The 14,571-nt window shown below is 40.5% G+C and overlaps 1 protein-coding gene across 1 annotated transcript in view; it reads left to right on the top strand.

Moving 5' to 3' along the window:
• Nucleotides 1-3,269: 3,269 nt before the first annotated feature.
• Nucleotides 3,270-14,571, top strand: part of LOC138019398 (rho GTPase-activating protein 5-like) — a 28,502-nt gene continuing 17,200 nt past the window's right edge. The window contains exons 1-3 of the mRNA XM_068866172.1: nt 3,270-5,108; nt 13,028-13,136; nt 14,089-14,227. Coding sequence (XP_068722273.1) covers nt 3,364-5,108; nt 13,028-13,136; nt 14,089-14,227 — 1,993 coding nt within the window. The 5' untranslated portion in view covers nt 3,270-3,363. The remainder of the gene's footprint in view (nt 5,109-13,027; nt 13,137-14,088; nt 14,228-14,571) is intronic.

Consider the following 14,571-nt stretch of genomic DNA (forward strand, 5'->3'; position numbering starts at 1 on the left):
CTGCCGGCTGACCTTTGGCTATTTTCATGGTACGACGCTGACGGAAACGGCTATTTAAGCCACTTTGACAATTGGGGCGATTCCCTAATGTTGGAGCGATAAGCACGGCAGAGGCTTGATCCAAAGCACATTCCTAACAATTCGTCAGAAATCGAAACAAGCCACCCTAAAATAATTTTATTGTCTCTTCTTCGTATGTATTTGGTGGTCACTTTGCCCAAACTGTGCACAGCCGATGAAACAAATTTGATTTCTTGCTTAGGGTGTGCGTTCTATTGACCGAATTCCGGAATAGGAATACATGAAATATAAGTTAGAAATCCTTCGTTTTTACGGGGATTCACATTAAAAATTTCAAATATCTGCTAAAATGCAATTTAAAACATATTTTTGTTATCCTTGTTGCTTCGAAACGCGCCAAACATCTCGTTTTAATCATCACTCCACGTATCATTATTCCGCCATGATAGGGTCAATCGAACGCGCCCCCAACGCGCCCTTAGTATGAAAAGATAACTACCTTTGCTTACCTTTGTGATCAAATTTCGTCGCATACTCACCTTCACTCGATTTCCCATTGTTCTTTTTAGCATTATAGAATCTCTCTTGTATACAGTAAACTTCAAGTTTAGACAGAGTCCTTTTCTCATTAAGGCATAAGTTTATGTCTTCTGACCTCGACGCCATTTTCTTGTTTACCGACGGTATTTTGACTTGCGTTGACAGATTACTTTCGGGGGAAAATCAACTTCTTGCACTGACTTTGTTTAGAAAATTCGGACCGGAACAGTTGTTGCATTATTTCACTTAAATCTTTAAATGTTTTATTGTTAAAGTTAAACAGCTACAATGATGTAAAGAGAGGAATATCGGAGCAAAATTAATTGGAGCACTCTTTACCGTGTTGAGTTTTCTTTGCAGGTCTTAGCAATGGAGCCCACCACGGCAATGCAAACTTGTTGATAAAAATATACTCTGATTTAAGAATTAATGCACCCCTTATTCCAAATATTCCAGTTTTTAAACAACGCATCAATCTTGTGACCTATAGCTAATATGATCGAAACTGATATCGAGAAATTCGTAGAAATTTTTCGATTTCGTTATAATATTTAACTATAATTAGCTCGGATATTTGAGGTATTTTTTATGAATGGTTCTACACCGCTGTGTTTCTGCATGTTTCGATAGATCGAGCGAATTCTCGTTTGATCACCTCCCAGATACTGTGGATTGATAAGTTTAACACTTTGCGCTGTCATGGAGAGCATTAGCATCGTACTTGCGTGAAACGGCATATGCCGGGCAGGTTGCTCAGGCAGTGGGCTTCAGTGTTATGATCATTTTAAAAGTATGAAATTTCCCTTGTTTTCTCCCTTTTGCGAAGTTCGTCGCGGTTGATATCTGTTGATAACAGACAAGAAACTCATGAGGGGCTAAAATCAAAGGTCTTTCTTCGTTCTTTGGCAAAACGCCCAAATATGTGCGCCAGCTAACGTTTGCCGTAAACCAGCGTCGGTAAACGCGATGACAATTCTCCCTTTTGCCTGATTTGAGCCTGGCTTATTTCCGTCTTTGTAACTACTAAAGTTCTTCCATTGGCTCTGATGATGTTTCCCCTAGAACAACATATATTTCTTATGTTCAATGAACGCAAATCAATGCGACGTGGCAATACGTATTTGAAAGAAAAACGGAGAAACGGAAGGACACCGCCCGAACTGACTGTAACCCGGGCTTGTTCATAAAAGTGAGGTTAACCTCGTCTTTTATATTACCTTGTTAAAACGCAGCGAAAAAGGTGGTTTTGAAAAAAAGGTGTACTGATTGTTAAAGTCCGAAAGTATGAGATAAATAGAAGAACATCTCTTTTTACATGTAAGTGCCAAGCGCTGCCTTGATTAAAGTTGAATTCAAAGTAGACGTGCTTCAATGTTTTTTTGCCATAGTTACAGCTGTAAGCATGGAAACTTTATCCTCGTTATCACGAACTTGAAGTAGTCAAAAACGTGACCTTAGAAGAAATGGAAATACATCGATCGAATTGACTGTTTATCGATTTCCGTCATAACATCGAGAATTTAAAAGTGGCAAATTTTCACCTTTTGTTTTTAGCATTTTTGAAAACGAGTTATCGGATTGTGGAGACGCCTAGCAACGAGTTGTGGTTGATCACTCCTCGACGGAATTGTGTTCAACTAGCCCTCAAATACACTTGGTTATTCATGTCAAAGTTGTATGCCTAGAGCTCCCTATAAATAAAAAGCAATGACATATGGTTGTTTATATTGGATTGCATTGTAATGAGTTAATTAGTTGAAACAACATAGATAAGATGTCAAAGTTTTGTTGAAATAACGGCTCAAGATGTCGACAAAAGTATTTTTATCCCACGTCGATGCTAAGGCTCTTCTGAGCCACTTGGGCATTGACTGAGGTGTTTATCCAGCTGCTCTGTCAAAACGTGACTGTCTGGTCACAATGAGCTGTCATTAATCCATGAATGATGTGCTTTTTAAAAGTATATTGGGGTTATAAGTCTCGTAAGAGCATGAATTTTCCGTTTTAAACTCAAGGCCTCTTACCTTCAATCATTCGTGCCCTTGAGCGCCGATTAGCCGTTGCGGGAAATTTAAATATATAATCTGATATTAAAGATATCTGATATTAAGGGACTGCTTTGTATACTTTGAAGTGTAAATTGCTTTCTTCTCAATATTCCATACAATTTGTCGAAGAGGCGACAGGCTACTAATAATCATTGAAGACTGGGGCGAATAAAAACTAGAGCTAGACCCGGCAAAGCCAGTTTATCAATTTCCGATGAATTAGTAAAAGAAGGAAGAAATGATAAAAGACCATTAGCTTCCGGTTTCACAAGGATCCTATTCATCAACGCACAGCCAGCTAGATTTTGAAAGGAACTTTGAAAACGCCAATAATTGAGTCAATAGTGCGGGTTATCCACTAACGAAATTGAGACTGTTCAAATGAACTTTGACATCACATCATATTCCGAAATATGTTGTCGTTTTGCGAGAAAACGATACACTGTTCCGGCTTTTTCGACTCGATTCTTTATCACGGAATGCCCCACGTTTTGTAAACTTCCGGTCGGAATACAAGGACATTGCGGGATTTTCTCGCAGTCTAAACGGAATATATACTGCTGGAGGCTATTTTTTGCAATTGCGAAATTTGAACCCGGTTACCTCAGCAATAAATTAGGCAGTGGGCACCACATTACGGCATCGGTCACGTGACTATCAAAACTCAAACAAAAAAAATTGAACATGGCGGCGAACGTTCGTCGTTGAGCGGGGTCTCGAAAACAACAACTCGCTCCGGCTGTCTGACCTCGTTATGTCAAAGAAAGGGGGCGAAGCTCGAAGCGTTAACATTGCTGTTGTTGGCTTGTCTGGATTAGACAGAGATCAAGCATTTTATGGCGTGGGAAAGTCGTGTTTGTGTAATCGCTTCGTACGGCCGTTGGCCGACGAATACATCACCGAGCATTCATCGGTGTTTAGTTCCTCTGATTTCGGCGGTAGAGTGTTAAATAACGATCATTTCTTGTACTGGGGCTCTACTACGAAAACATCAGAGGATGGTAGTGCATTCTTAATCCATGTGATAGAGCAGACAGAATTTATCGACGATGCTACACTTATGCCTATGTCGCGTGGTGGAAACGTACCGTACCCTAAACGGTGCGCTATTTCTAAACTTTCATCCCTAGAAAAACTGATGTACATCAGTAGGGACCAGGTCGCTTTGCAGAACGATTATGAGCAAGTCTCTCTGCCGGGAGGGAAGATTACAGTTGATGGGTTTCTGGTCGTTTATGACGCCGAAGCGACACAATCGAAACGTCTGGAGGAACAGCAAGAGCGTCTGTTGTCATCGATCATCACGTATGTCCAGAAGAGTAAAAAGCCGTTTGTTCTTGTAGCAACGAAATGCGACGATACGCAACTCAATTTACTGCAAGAAGTTCATCGTTTTGCTCAGTCGAAAAAGTTGAATGTTCCTATCATTGAAACATCCGCTCATGAAAACGTGAATGTTGATCTTGCGTTTGTGGCCTTAGCACAACTCGTCGACCGAGGAAGGGTCCGTTCGAAAGTAATTCCTTTCACGGAGGCTCAAAAAATTCAGAGAGAACATTTAACGAAAGCTGTTCAGGACTTTCAAAGACTTATCGATAGAACGGTTACGGACTTTCGAGTAATTTGGAAAAACACGAAAAAACTTGTTGAAAATGAACGAGAATTTCAGATACACCGCGATCTTTGCGGTCTTGAGGCATGTAAGAGACTCTTCAACAAACACATTCGAAAGCTACGGAAAGAATTTGAAGAAAGAAAGTTAAATGGCTATTTGTCGAGGCTTCCTAGTGCTTTGGACGAACTTATGCCGACTGCCTCTTCGATGGATCTTTGTCAGTGGAACTGGCAAAATTGTCAAAAGGCGCTTCTATACCATAAAGAGTTATTTAATTGGATGATTGTTTTGCCCGAAGAAACGGCGTGGAATGAAAGTGATCATTTGCTTACGGACGATCCACGTGTTCCATTCGACGTTTTGTCTTTGCCGCAAACAGAACTAGTTTTTCAAAACCACACGGTGAAGTTAAAAGCCGAAGAGAAACGGCTTCGCATGAAGAACGAATTCAGAAAACTTTTGGAGTTAACTCCACAGATCAGACCAGGCACAATGTGGGTAGACGCTGCTGTTATGCTCCAAAACGAAGAAAGTTTTCAATATTTAAACGATGCCGACAAAACGAAAATATTCGACACCTACCGAAGAGACATGACTGAAAAAGCGAAAGCCGATTTTCAGGAATTGTTGTTTGAGTCAGCTGGTTTGTTTTCAAAACTAGAACCTAACACTCGCCCAGCGATCTCTCAGGAAGACATGCGGCTGATCAAAGACGCGCTCAGCGAAGACGATCGATATAAGCGATTGGAAAAGCTCGACAGCGATCGAGAAATTGGCCTGATCAACCACATCGCCTTGCTGTATAGCGCCACAAGATGCCTTAGTGGAGCGGAGAGGTGTCGAGATCGTCTCATGCAAGAGATTGTAGCAACAACCACCTACAGGTACGGTATCGATCATCGTACATAAACGTTGTGGCTACAAACACAGCAAAGATATTTTTAATCAAATTAGCAATGTTCATTTCACATGGCTCACGCTTTAAATTTTTATCTAATTCCATCATTGCTCTGTAACCTTTGGACCTCGCTTTTTCGTCTCCTACATCTAAGCCTTTTATTTATGTCATTTTGTGAATGATCTTTCTAATTCTTCCACGAGTCTTTAATGCGTGTTCAACATTCCCCTGGGTACGAAAGTTATAAAGTGTACAGAAAATGTTAACCGCTTTCTTTATTTGCAAGTTCACTTTTCAAAATATTTACACAATTTTTGACAGTTCTTTTTACATTCCAAAGTGTTACTTTCGTTCAAGGAGCAGACATTTTGCTCTTCTTTTCAACACCCTCCTGGTAAATTTAATGATTGTTAACAGACATGATTTGTGCATATGTGTATATTTTTTGCTTGTGATAGACTGTATGTGGAACATCTGCTCAAGTGTCAAAATGAACTTTTAGGGCTCTAGTTTTCTTTCTTTAAAATTTCGTTTAGTTTTATGTGACAGTCAATTTCTATGTTTGCTATAGGCTCTATTGGTAATTAGCTTCCTTTGTGTCCATAAGCTTTGCCAGAAATAATAGACATTATGCATTTGGATTTGCATGCATTTTCTTTTAATTTCTCGCATGTGTTTCTGAGTTGTGTTTTAGACATAAATAATGTCAGTCGATTGATACTTCATCATTCAGCAAGTATGTAGTATTACTTCGTGATCATTTTATTAATTTTGACATAAAACTATCCCTTTAATTCTTAAGGAACTAAGATGAGTGATGAGTACATATCTGGGCGTTAAAATTGATGGGAGGGTATTTAGGTTCAAGGATATCTGTGCCGTACGTTTTTAAAATGTTCTCTCAAGGTTTTGTAGGAAATTATGAATAATTATTGGAGAGGCCAAAGCATCTTTAACGAGAGGCTGAACTTTGCAGTTAGTAGCAAATCAGTGATGGTAAATTTGATTTCAGGATTTTTGTTATCTGTTGGGCAAGCTTGCTCTCAACAGAGAGAAATACAAATGTAAGCTGGAATCAGAACCCTTTGTGGTTTTATGATAAGTAACAGCTTAATTTAAAGCTTTTCAGTGTCAATGTGGCTCTAAATCCCTCTCTTAAATAATCATGCCTCTCAAAATGACAGTGAATTGGTGAAAGAATAAAAGCATTTATTATTTAATAGCTATAATTTACCTCAATATTTACACCTGTTTTGGTTATTAATTTTTGTTCACAGTTTCAAACACTTCTCACCTTTGTTTGGAAGGAAAGTCATAATTTATATGTAGTTCATTATTGCAAAATTACATTCCATCATGTGAACTCTGCAAGAAGGAAAAGTATTCTCATAATAAATGCCTGAGATGTGATAGGTTCAATTGAGAGACATGCTACAAACAATGGCTTTTGTTTTAGGTCTTTTAATCTTTGGAAACTTCCAAACTAAATTCCATTATTTTTGTTATCTCTGCTTTCCTTCTGATAGTCTTAAGGTAGCAAGAAGTAATTCCCATTTCTTAACTTTTTCAGCATTTATTCTAGAGGAATAATTATATCTCTAAATGCTAATTTTTTTTAAATGTATGTGTTGTGGTGCAAACGTTTTTCTGGTTCAAAATGTTTTAAACCGGTTCAATTTTGATTTTCCCTTCATTAAGATTATGACAATGAACATCAGACGAAGAAAAATAAAAATTGATTGGTTTGAAAACATTTGTTGCTGCCTAAGTGCGCAATTATCGCTGTAACCTTCCAACACCATGTAGACTGAATGTGCATACATTTAGGTATTTAGTCAGCAGATGCAGGATAAAGTAGAAACAATGCGGGTTGAAACTGCGACGAAATAAAAAGTTACGCTACAACGAATAATTTAGTAATTCAAAGCAAGAAGAAACCATAAAAGATGATAGCATTAACTAACAGTAAACAATGATACTTACATTGTTGCAACTATTTCAAAACTTGATGAAAGTCAACTGCTTGAAGTGAAAAGACTTAAACTGAACTCAGACTGCTTAACAGCTAACTGCACGTGGAACGACTTTGAGTGAAGACTAAATTATAGCAAAACAAGAAAACTAAGGGTGTAAAAAAACTTTGAGAAATAGAAACAAGAGATGCTATCAAACAGGCTACAAAAAATGCTAATTAATTAAGGTAGTAAAGACAAATGGATTTAACATTAACGGAACAATACCGTAAAAGTCCATGTATAAGCCGCACCATTTTTCTCAAAAGTGAAATAAAAAATCAGGGGTGTGGCTTATCTACAGAAAAACCTGAGGTTGGAGTTTTCTAAGGTTCAATTAATATTCACAAAAACTTCTCAAGATGTCAGTGAATAAACATAATAACAAACTGAAAGCACGTTGTTGTTGATCATTGCCTGTTTCATTAGCGGTGGGTCCAAAAGGAGCCGTTTCACATCTTGAAGCGTTCACACACTCGAACAACTGAACACCAACCTACAGGCAATCTCCATTCCTCCACAAAGCTTTTTCACATCTTGAAGCATTCACACACTCGAACAACTGAACACCAACCTACAGGCAATCTCCATTCCTCCACAAAGCTTTTTGCCATGGTCACTTTGACACATATCTTTCGCCTGTGTGAGAAAATACGAAGACATTCGCAAGTTCTCGCGAGGTAAATGGCTGACCGTTTCATTGTGATACCCACACTCCTCTCCATGTTTCAAGCTTGGGTACTAAGCACTCATACGTATCATTTCAATCACCTTCGAATATTCAACTTCATGGAGCTGCTTGAAAAAAATAATCACATGGAGAGAGCATCTTCAGTTTTTATATATTGTTAACTCACAAGATAAAGGTATGACAAGTGAAATGTCGCTATGGAAAGACTTAATTGATATAAAAGCTCGTAAAAACCACCGTGTCAGTGTTTTGAAACGGTAGATGTTTGTCCTTGTTTATTTACTGACAGAACTTCATTGGAACTTCAAAATTTGTTGTCTCCATTTTTTTTTGAAATTCCAGCTTCCAAATTGGGGGTGCGGCTTATCTACGGGTGCCGCTTATACATGGACTTTTACGGTAATAAAGAAAACACTCTTAGATCTTACATATTCCGGCCCTTAAGTGCAAAGTGTGAGTGAGGCGCCTATACTAATACTTCAGCTTTAAGATCTGTGCTAAAATTACTTGTGCAAATTGTGGGCAACTAAACTAAGAGTAAATATGAAACGAACTACAGGCTTGTGATTTAGGTGTGCAGCCTCTGAAATTCATTCAGTGGGTGTTCATAAAACTTGCAATAAGAAGTTTGCTAAGTTTCTGGTGAACTTCCACATTTTTATGTTTCTTCTCCCACTGCCAACAAAACAAGTTGTACACAGCACCCTCAAGAATAGCAGTTTCACGTAGACCTTGACTCTACGAACAAAACCTTTCTTGTCTGGAAACATTTGCTACTTCCTCCTGAAGGAACCAGGAATTTCTTGAAGTGTTCTCTGCAGCAACTAACACGACGTCTCCAACTGCAAGATTTCGGCGGGGAAATGGCCATTTTTGGCGACTTTGAAGCAATGGAAGGTATTTACAGGATCATCTTTTCCAAAAGATATCTGCAAGTTATTGGGTCTGTTGCCATCTGTGCCGGGAAAGCAGGTCTTCCTTCTGAAAAACATGTGGTAGCATAGGAGTATCTGACTTCAGCAACAGTCATAAGATACTCTCTACCTCACACATGAGAGTGGTAAAGCCCTCATCATCTGTGGCCGGTTCTAGAAGAAGGGCGCGCAAGATTCTTTGAACCAAGCAGACGTACCGCTCTAACATGCCTCCGTACATAAGGGGGGTTGAAACTCTATTTGATGTTTCTTTGAAGCATTTCTTTATGAATCTTGAATTGATTCGTGGAGCTTGCATTCTCCACTGGTAAAGTTGGTTCCCTTGTCTGTGTGTAATTCTTAAACTTGGCCTCTTCTGGCAATAAATTGTCTGAGTGCGAGAAGGAAGAAATCTGTATTGAGGCTATGGGCTATTTCAATATGTACTGCGTGCATGGTCAAGCATTAAAAATTACTCCATATCTTTTAACGAGACTCCTGGACCGCTTACGTGAAAAAAACCAAAGCAATCGCCTCCAACGGTTGTAAATGGGGTTTGTTGGGAACTAAACAGTCTGCTATCAAGTTGGCCATTTTCTGTTCACAGAACGGTGCTTCTTGCCTGCAACAACTGTAGCATTTCGTCAGGACTCTTCTTACTGCAGAACTCTCTTTGATAATCCATTATTTCTGGTGTGTCATAGGCACATGTTGTCTTCCTGAATGACCAGAGAGCTTGTGGTAATGATCGATGATAAGATTTGAGACATGGTCGTTCTTTGGCAAGATTATCTGGTGTCTTGCGTCAGATGAGATACACATGCGAGACAACCTTCTGCCAACATAAAACAATCTGTTTCTCAGGATAGGGTCCTGTTTAAATAAGGGACTACTTTGCCTAACGTGTTGCTGCCACTTGGATCGCTGAGCTCACGGTGTTCCACAGCAAAAAAATGCCTGTTGAACGTTCAGCGGTATTGTCTTCTCAACCTTTTCCCTCTCTTTGATAACAAGTAATGGTGGTTTCTTGAGGGGGGTCTTCGGCTGATTACTTTGTTCCTTGGACTTGATTGCCATAAGAAGATGGCATGCTTTGATAGTGTAAGATCCAAGCAACTGTCTTTTTCAGACGATACCAGCTGGAGAATCTCTGGAAACGATCTGTTAACATCTTGGTGGAGCCGTAATTGCAGGAATAGTTGATGTTGCTAAAGACGTCACATGGGACTTAACTTCCAGGTCACCATTTGGAATTGCCATTGGGGAACCGGTTATCCTAGGCCATTGATGCTCACACTTCCACAGGAACACCGGCCCCAACAATCACTCTGCACAAGCTGATAGTCTTCTGGATGTATGGTCACCTGGGTTCAAAGCACTCTCTACGTGATGCCACTGGTGTGGGGTAGAACGATCTCGAATTGTTGCTATATGGTTTGTAAAGTTATGGAAACGCTTGTTTTCGTTTTTCACGTAGCGCAGCACAGACATATTGTCTGCCCAGAAAACTGATGGGCTGCTGAATGGCAGTTCAATCTCTCTTTTGAGCATCCTGTTGTGACAAATGGATAACACCAGAGAGCTCCAAATGAGGAATAGAAATGGATTTCAGAGGTGCTACACAAGACTTTGCAAAGAGGAATGAACTGTGCACCCTTCCTTCTTCATTAACTGAATGCAAATGAGAAACTGAACCATAAGCAGCTTCTGAGCCATCCGAAAAGTGGTGTAGCTGACTGGTAACCACAGGACCGAAGGCTTCAGGAAAACAGAATGGTTGACAGAGGATGATGAAAGGTTCAGGACATCTGTTAGCCATTTCTCCCAGCTTGAATGGTACTCTGGTGGAATATCGTCCTCCCATCCAAGCTTGATGCGACAAAGATCTTTAAGGATTTGTTTGGCAGTCAGCATAAAAGGTACAACAAAATCAAGGGGATCGAAAACACTGCTGACCACAGACAAGATGCCTCTACTTGTAAGTGGCCAAGCTCTAAGGCAGATGTTGAAGGCAAAGGTATGTGACTCTACACACCATTGCATGCAGAGTACCTGTTGAGATAGCAAGTCGTCCATGTGAAAGCCAAGCTTCTTCAAGTCTGCAAAACGCTCGTGTGCAGGGATGGCTTCTATAACCCTTCAGCTTTTTTAGTGATATCCCCCTGAACTTTGCAAAGCAATCGAAGACCACTCTAATTTTACCACGGTTGTTAGGATGATATGCTTCATGGTGGGATATGTACCAGACATTGCCCTCCAAAGGACTCAACTGATCAGGGGGTACTTTACGTGCATAGCCTCTTTCCATCAGTTCTTTCATGAAGACTCTGTAGTCGTCGCTCAACTTGGGGTCTCTTTCTAGCCTTTTCGTCAACCATCCAACCCGTGCCAATATTTGAGACTTGTTTTTAGGGATCAAAGATACATGGTTCTTGAACAGCAAGGGAATTTCATAATGACCTTCCTTTAACTGTATCTTCTCCGCATTCTGCATAAAGTGGTGTTCATCTTGCGACCTCTCTGTTGTATCATCAACGACGTTGTGCTTGTAGACATTCTCCATGATATGTTGAAGCTGAGGGTCAGCTTTCAGAAAGAAGCTTGAGGTAAGTGATCTATTGCAACAGCAACCCAAAGGACCGTTTACTGCCCAGCCCGTGCTGGATCAAGCACCTCTGGAACATCACTAGCAATAAGGAGTCCGATCTCAGCATCTACTTGAGATATGAAAACGGCATCTAGATGCGGCCACTGATCCACTTCCTCTTGGGTTGGAATATCTTCTTTACTGACTGGAATCTCAGGTCTGGTTTAAAGTGCAGGAAGATGACAAGATCATTCTCATCAAGATCAGACACAACTAGGTCACAGATGAGCTAACTTTCAACTGGGCTGTTTTTCTTTTCCAGAGTAAAAGAGACGAAGTTTCCTCATCAACGATTCTCTGCAGAAGGTTGCACTGCTCCCATGGTCTAGAAAGACATAATTATGTAATGACCGACTGGTTGCTGTAGATTATGAATGGGTCTTTACGGGGATAATGGCCATTGCTGTCCTAAGACTGGCTTCACCATGAATAAGGCTACTGGGACACTCCTCAGCATTGGCCATGGCATTCGGAACTGGAGTATCTGCGCTGCTCTCGGTTTCAACACTTACATCCAATGAGGACTTCTCACAATTACTTGATGTGTGAAGAACTGTAGGATGCTTATGAGTGCAGTTGGAATTTTGCAGATTTTTCTTTTAGGACAAACCGTTGCAACGTGCTTGTTGGATAACAGCCAAAGCAAGGCCTCTTAGATGATAGGAATTTAATGCACTCTTCCATCTGAGTAGATTACAATCTTCAAGGGCGTGAGTTTGTTGGCAAAACGAGCACACAATGGACTGAACCTTAGGGCTGACAAGATCAGGGCAAGGTTTCAGCACTGAATTTGTTGTCTGGTTGGCCAAAACTTGGGTAGCAAAGGTCGAAGTCTTCGATTTGGATGGTCTGAAATCAACTGATGACTGTGACGGTCTTCGTGATCTTGAATCAGAGAACGATTGAGTATTGCCTGAGATGTTTCCAAAGATCGGGTTTGTGGCAATTCTTGCTTCCCGATCAATAAAGGTGGCAAGGTCGCTAAATACCACTGGTCTTAACTACATCTCCATGATGTCATTGGCACTGGGACGCCATCTCTCTCTCTCTCATGTTGAATGGCAGCTTAAAAGTTAACTTCTAAATGTTCCCTGGCTGGTCAAACTTCTGCCTGCCAGAGCATAATTACAACTTGATAGGAAGATGGCAAATTTGTTGAGGGCTGGACCATCCTCTGCCTTCATAGGGGGCCACGTAAGAGCTTTGGACTCATACGCTGATGCAACTTGATATTCGCCCCCTTCCTTTCTTTTAGGAAGCTTGCAAACCTCTTCGTATCCTACATCAGGCGGCAAATGATGGCAGGGTTTTATCAGATCCTTCACGTCTCTGGTGGTATATTGGTCAAGATAATGGAGCCGTTCAGTGCTACTGCGAGTTTGGGATTCTATCAGACTTTCAAAGGCGTGAATAAAACTAAAGTAGTCCACAGGATTTCTGTCAAAAATGGGGACACGAGGCTGAGGGAGTTTGGTTTTATTCTGATTAAAAGCAAGCAGTTCAACAAACTGACCCCTGTTGGACCTGTGGGGCAGTCTCCTGAATTCTGGAATAACAATTATTGCATTTCTCTCCTATCCACAGCATCTGTGCCAATATTACATCAGGTATATTCAGAATATGTTATTTGTCAATTTGTAGGCCTCATTTTGTGGACAGCAGTGAAACCTTGGATAGTGATGACAGCCAAATTAATTTGCTTATTCTCGGAAGTGGAGGCTTTGCTCAAGCCTTGGAGTCTGAAATTCGGGTAAGTGGTATAGACCCATATCATTCAATGTCCAAACCAAAGATTTTGCCCGTCGAACCTCTCATTCAGTATGAGGCTGGACGGGCAAAGACAATGCAAAGACAATGCAAAGACAAAGCCTTTATTCCTCAAGGAATCCAAAATGGCCGCCGAGTGATAAAGGTGAATTGGTGGTGAATATGTGCAGGTCACAGTCAGACGAAAGATAAAACATCCCTTCCTCATACATGTTTTTAATATTATAGAATGTCTGTACCATTTTGTTACAAGCTTGCACTGTAAATGGAGGTAGTGTGGCCCAGTGGTTAGGGCGCTTGCCTTGAGATCCGGAGATCCCGGGTTCAAGACCCGCTCTGACCACGCATTGAATTTGATCCTGGTAGTCCTTGGTTCAACTTCCCAGCAGCATTTGTAAATAGCCAACTGGTTTGCCTCCGGCCAGTTGGGATTCTTAACAGTTGTTGTTGTTTGTTGTGTTCTGTTGTTTCGTTGATTGTTTCATTGGCCCTTAAAAGCCCCTATGGGGAGCGGTCAATTAAGTATGTATTGTGTTGTATTGTATGTATTGTACAATGCTATATTGTTAATGACACTTATTTTGCTCAAAAGTAAGAAATAATCGCCGCACTTATCTGAATTTTTCAGGTGCGTATAAGAGAAGTGCGGACTATAGACGAAAGAGAGAAATGATTCTTACACTTTTCTTGGCAATTTTAGTCAATTGTCTTTTCTAGGCACCTGAAAAATTCAGGTGGGTCCAATGGGATTGAAACCCATGGCCTGAGATACTGGTGCAATGTTCTACGACCTTAGCTATGAAGCCACCCAGTTGGGAGCAGGTCAATTTGTTGGGTCTCGTGTATTCTTCTGAAAGGATTCGACGAAATAAAGAAATAAACAATTATTTCATAAATGATGATGTTAAAAAATATTGGCTTTTTCATTGTTACAGATGCAGTGCTCTTATGGTGACACGGATGGTCTGGAATTTGCTCTGGATGGTCGGATGTATGAACTGGACTATCAACTTGTTGACGGCGATCTGGATCTTCCTGAATATGCCCTGTCAGGAAATGATGTCACCTCACATGGTAAAAATCGTGTTAGATTTACTGTTGAGCCCTGCTCCTTTTTTATCAACATCGGTTAGTGTGCATGGTCCGCGTACAATTTTAGATCTACAAGCCCTCTCAAAAGAAATATCATGAGTTTCAATTTTTGAAGCTAAATTTGCTTGTATTTTTGGCAGATCATGATGTAATCTCAGACATTCCACCCCCTTTTGAAGGAAAATAGGGAGTATTTTAAGCACACTAGCACTGAAGGCGCTAGCCTGTAAGGGGGTCTGGGGGTATCCTCTTTGCAACTTTACTTTCATAGCAACAGTGATCTTTTCACATGTGAAGATAACATGTTATCTTCATGTGTGAAAATA

This window comes from Montipora capricornis, chromosome 10 (genome assembly GCF_036669925.1).
Source record: "Montipora capricornis isolate CH-2021 chromosome 10, ASM3666992v2, whole genome shotgun sequence".
NCBI classification, from domain to species: Eukaryota; Metazoa; Cnidaria; class Anthozoa; order Scleractinia; family Acroporidae; genus Montipora; species Montipora capricornis.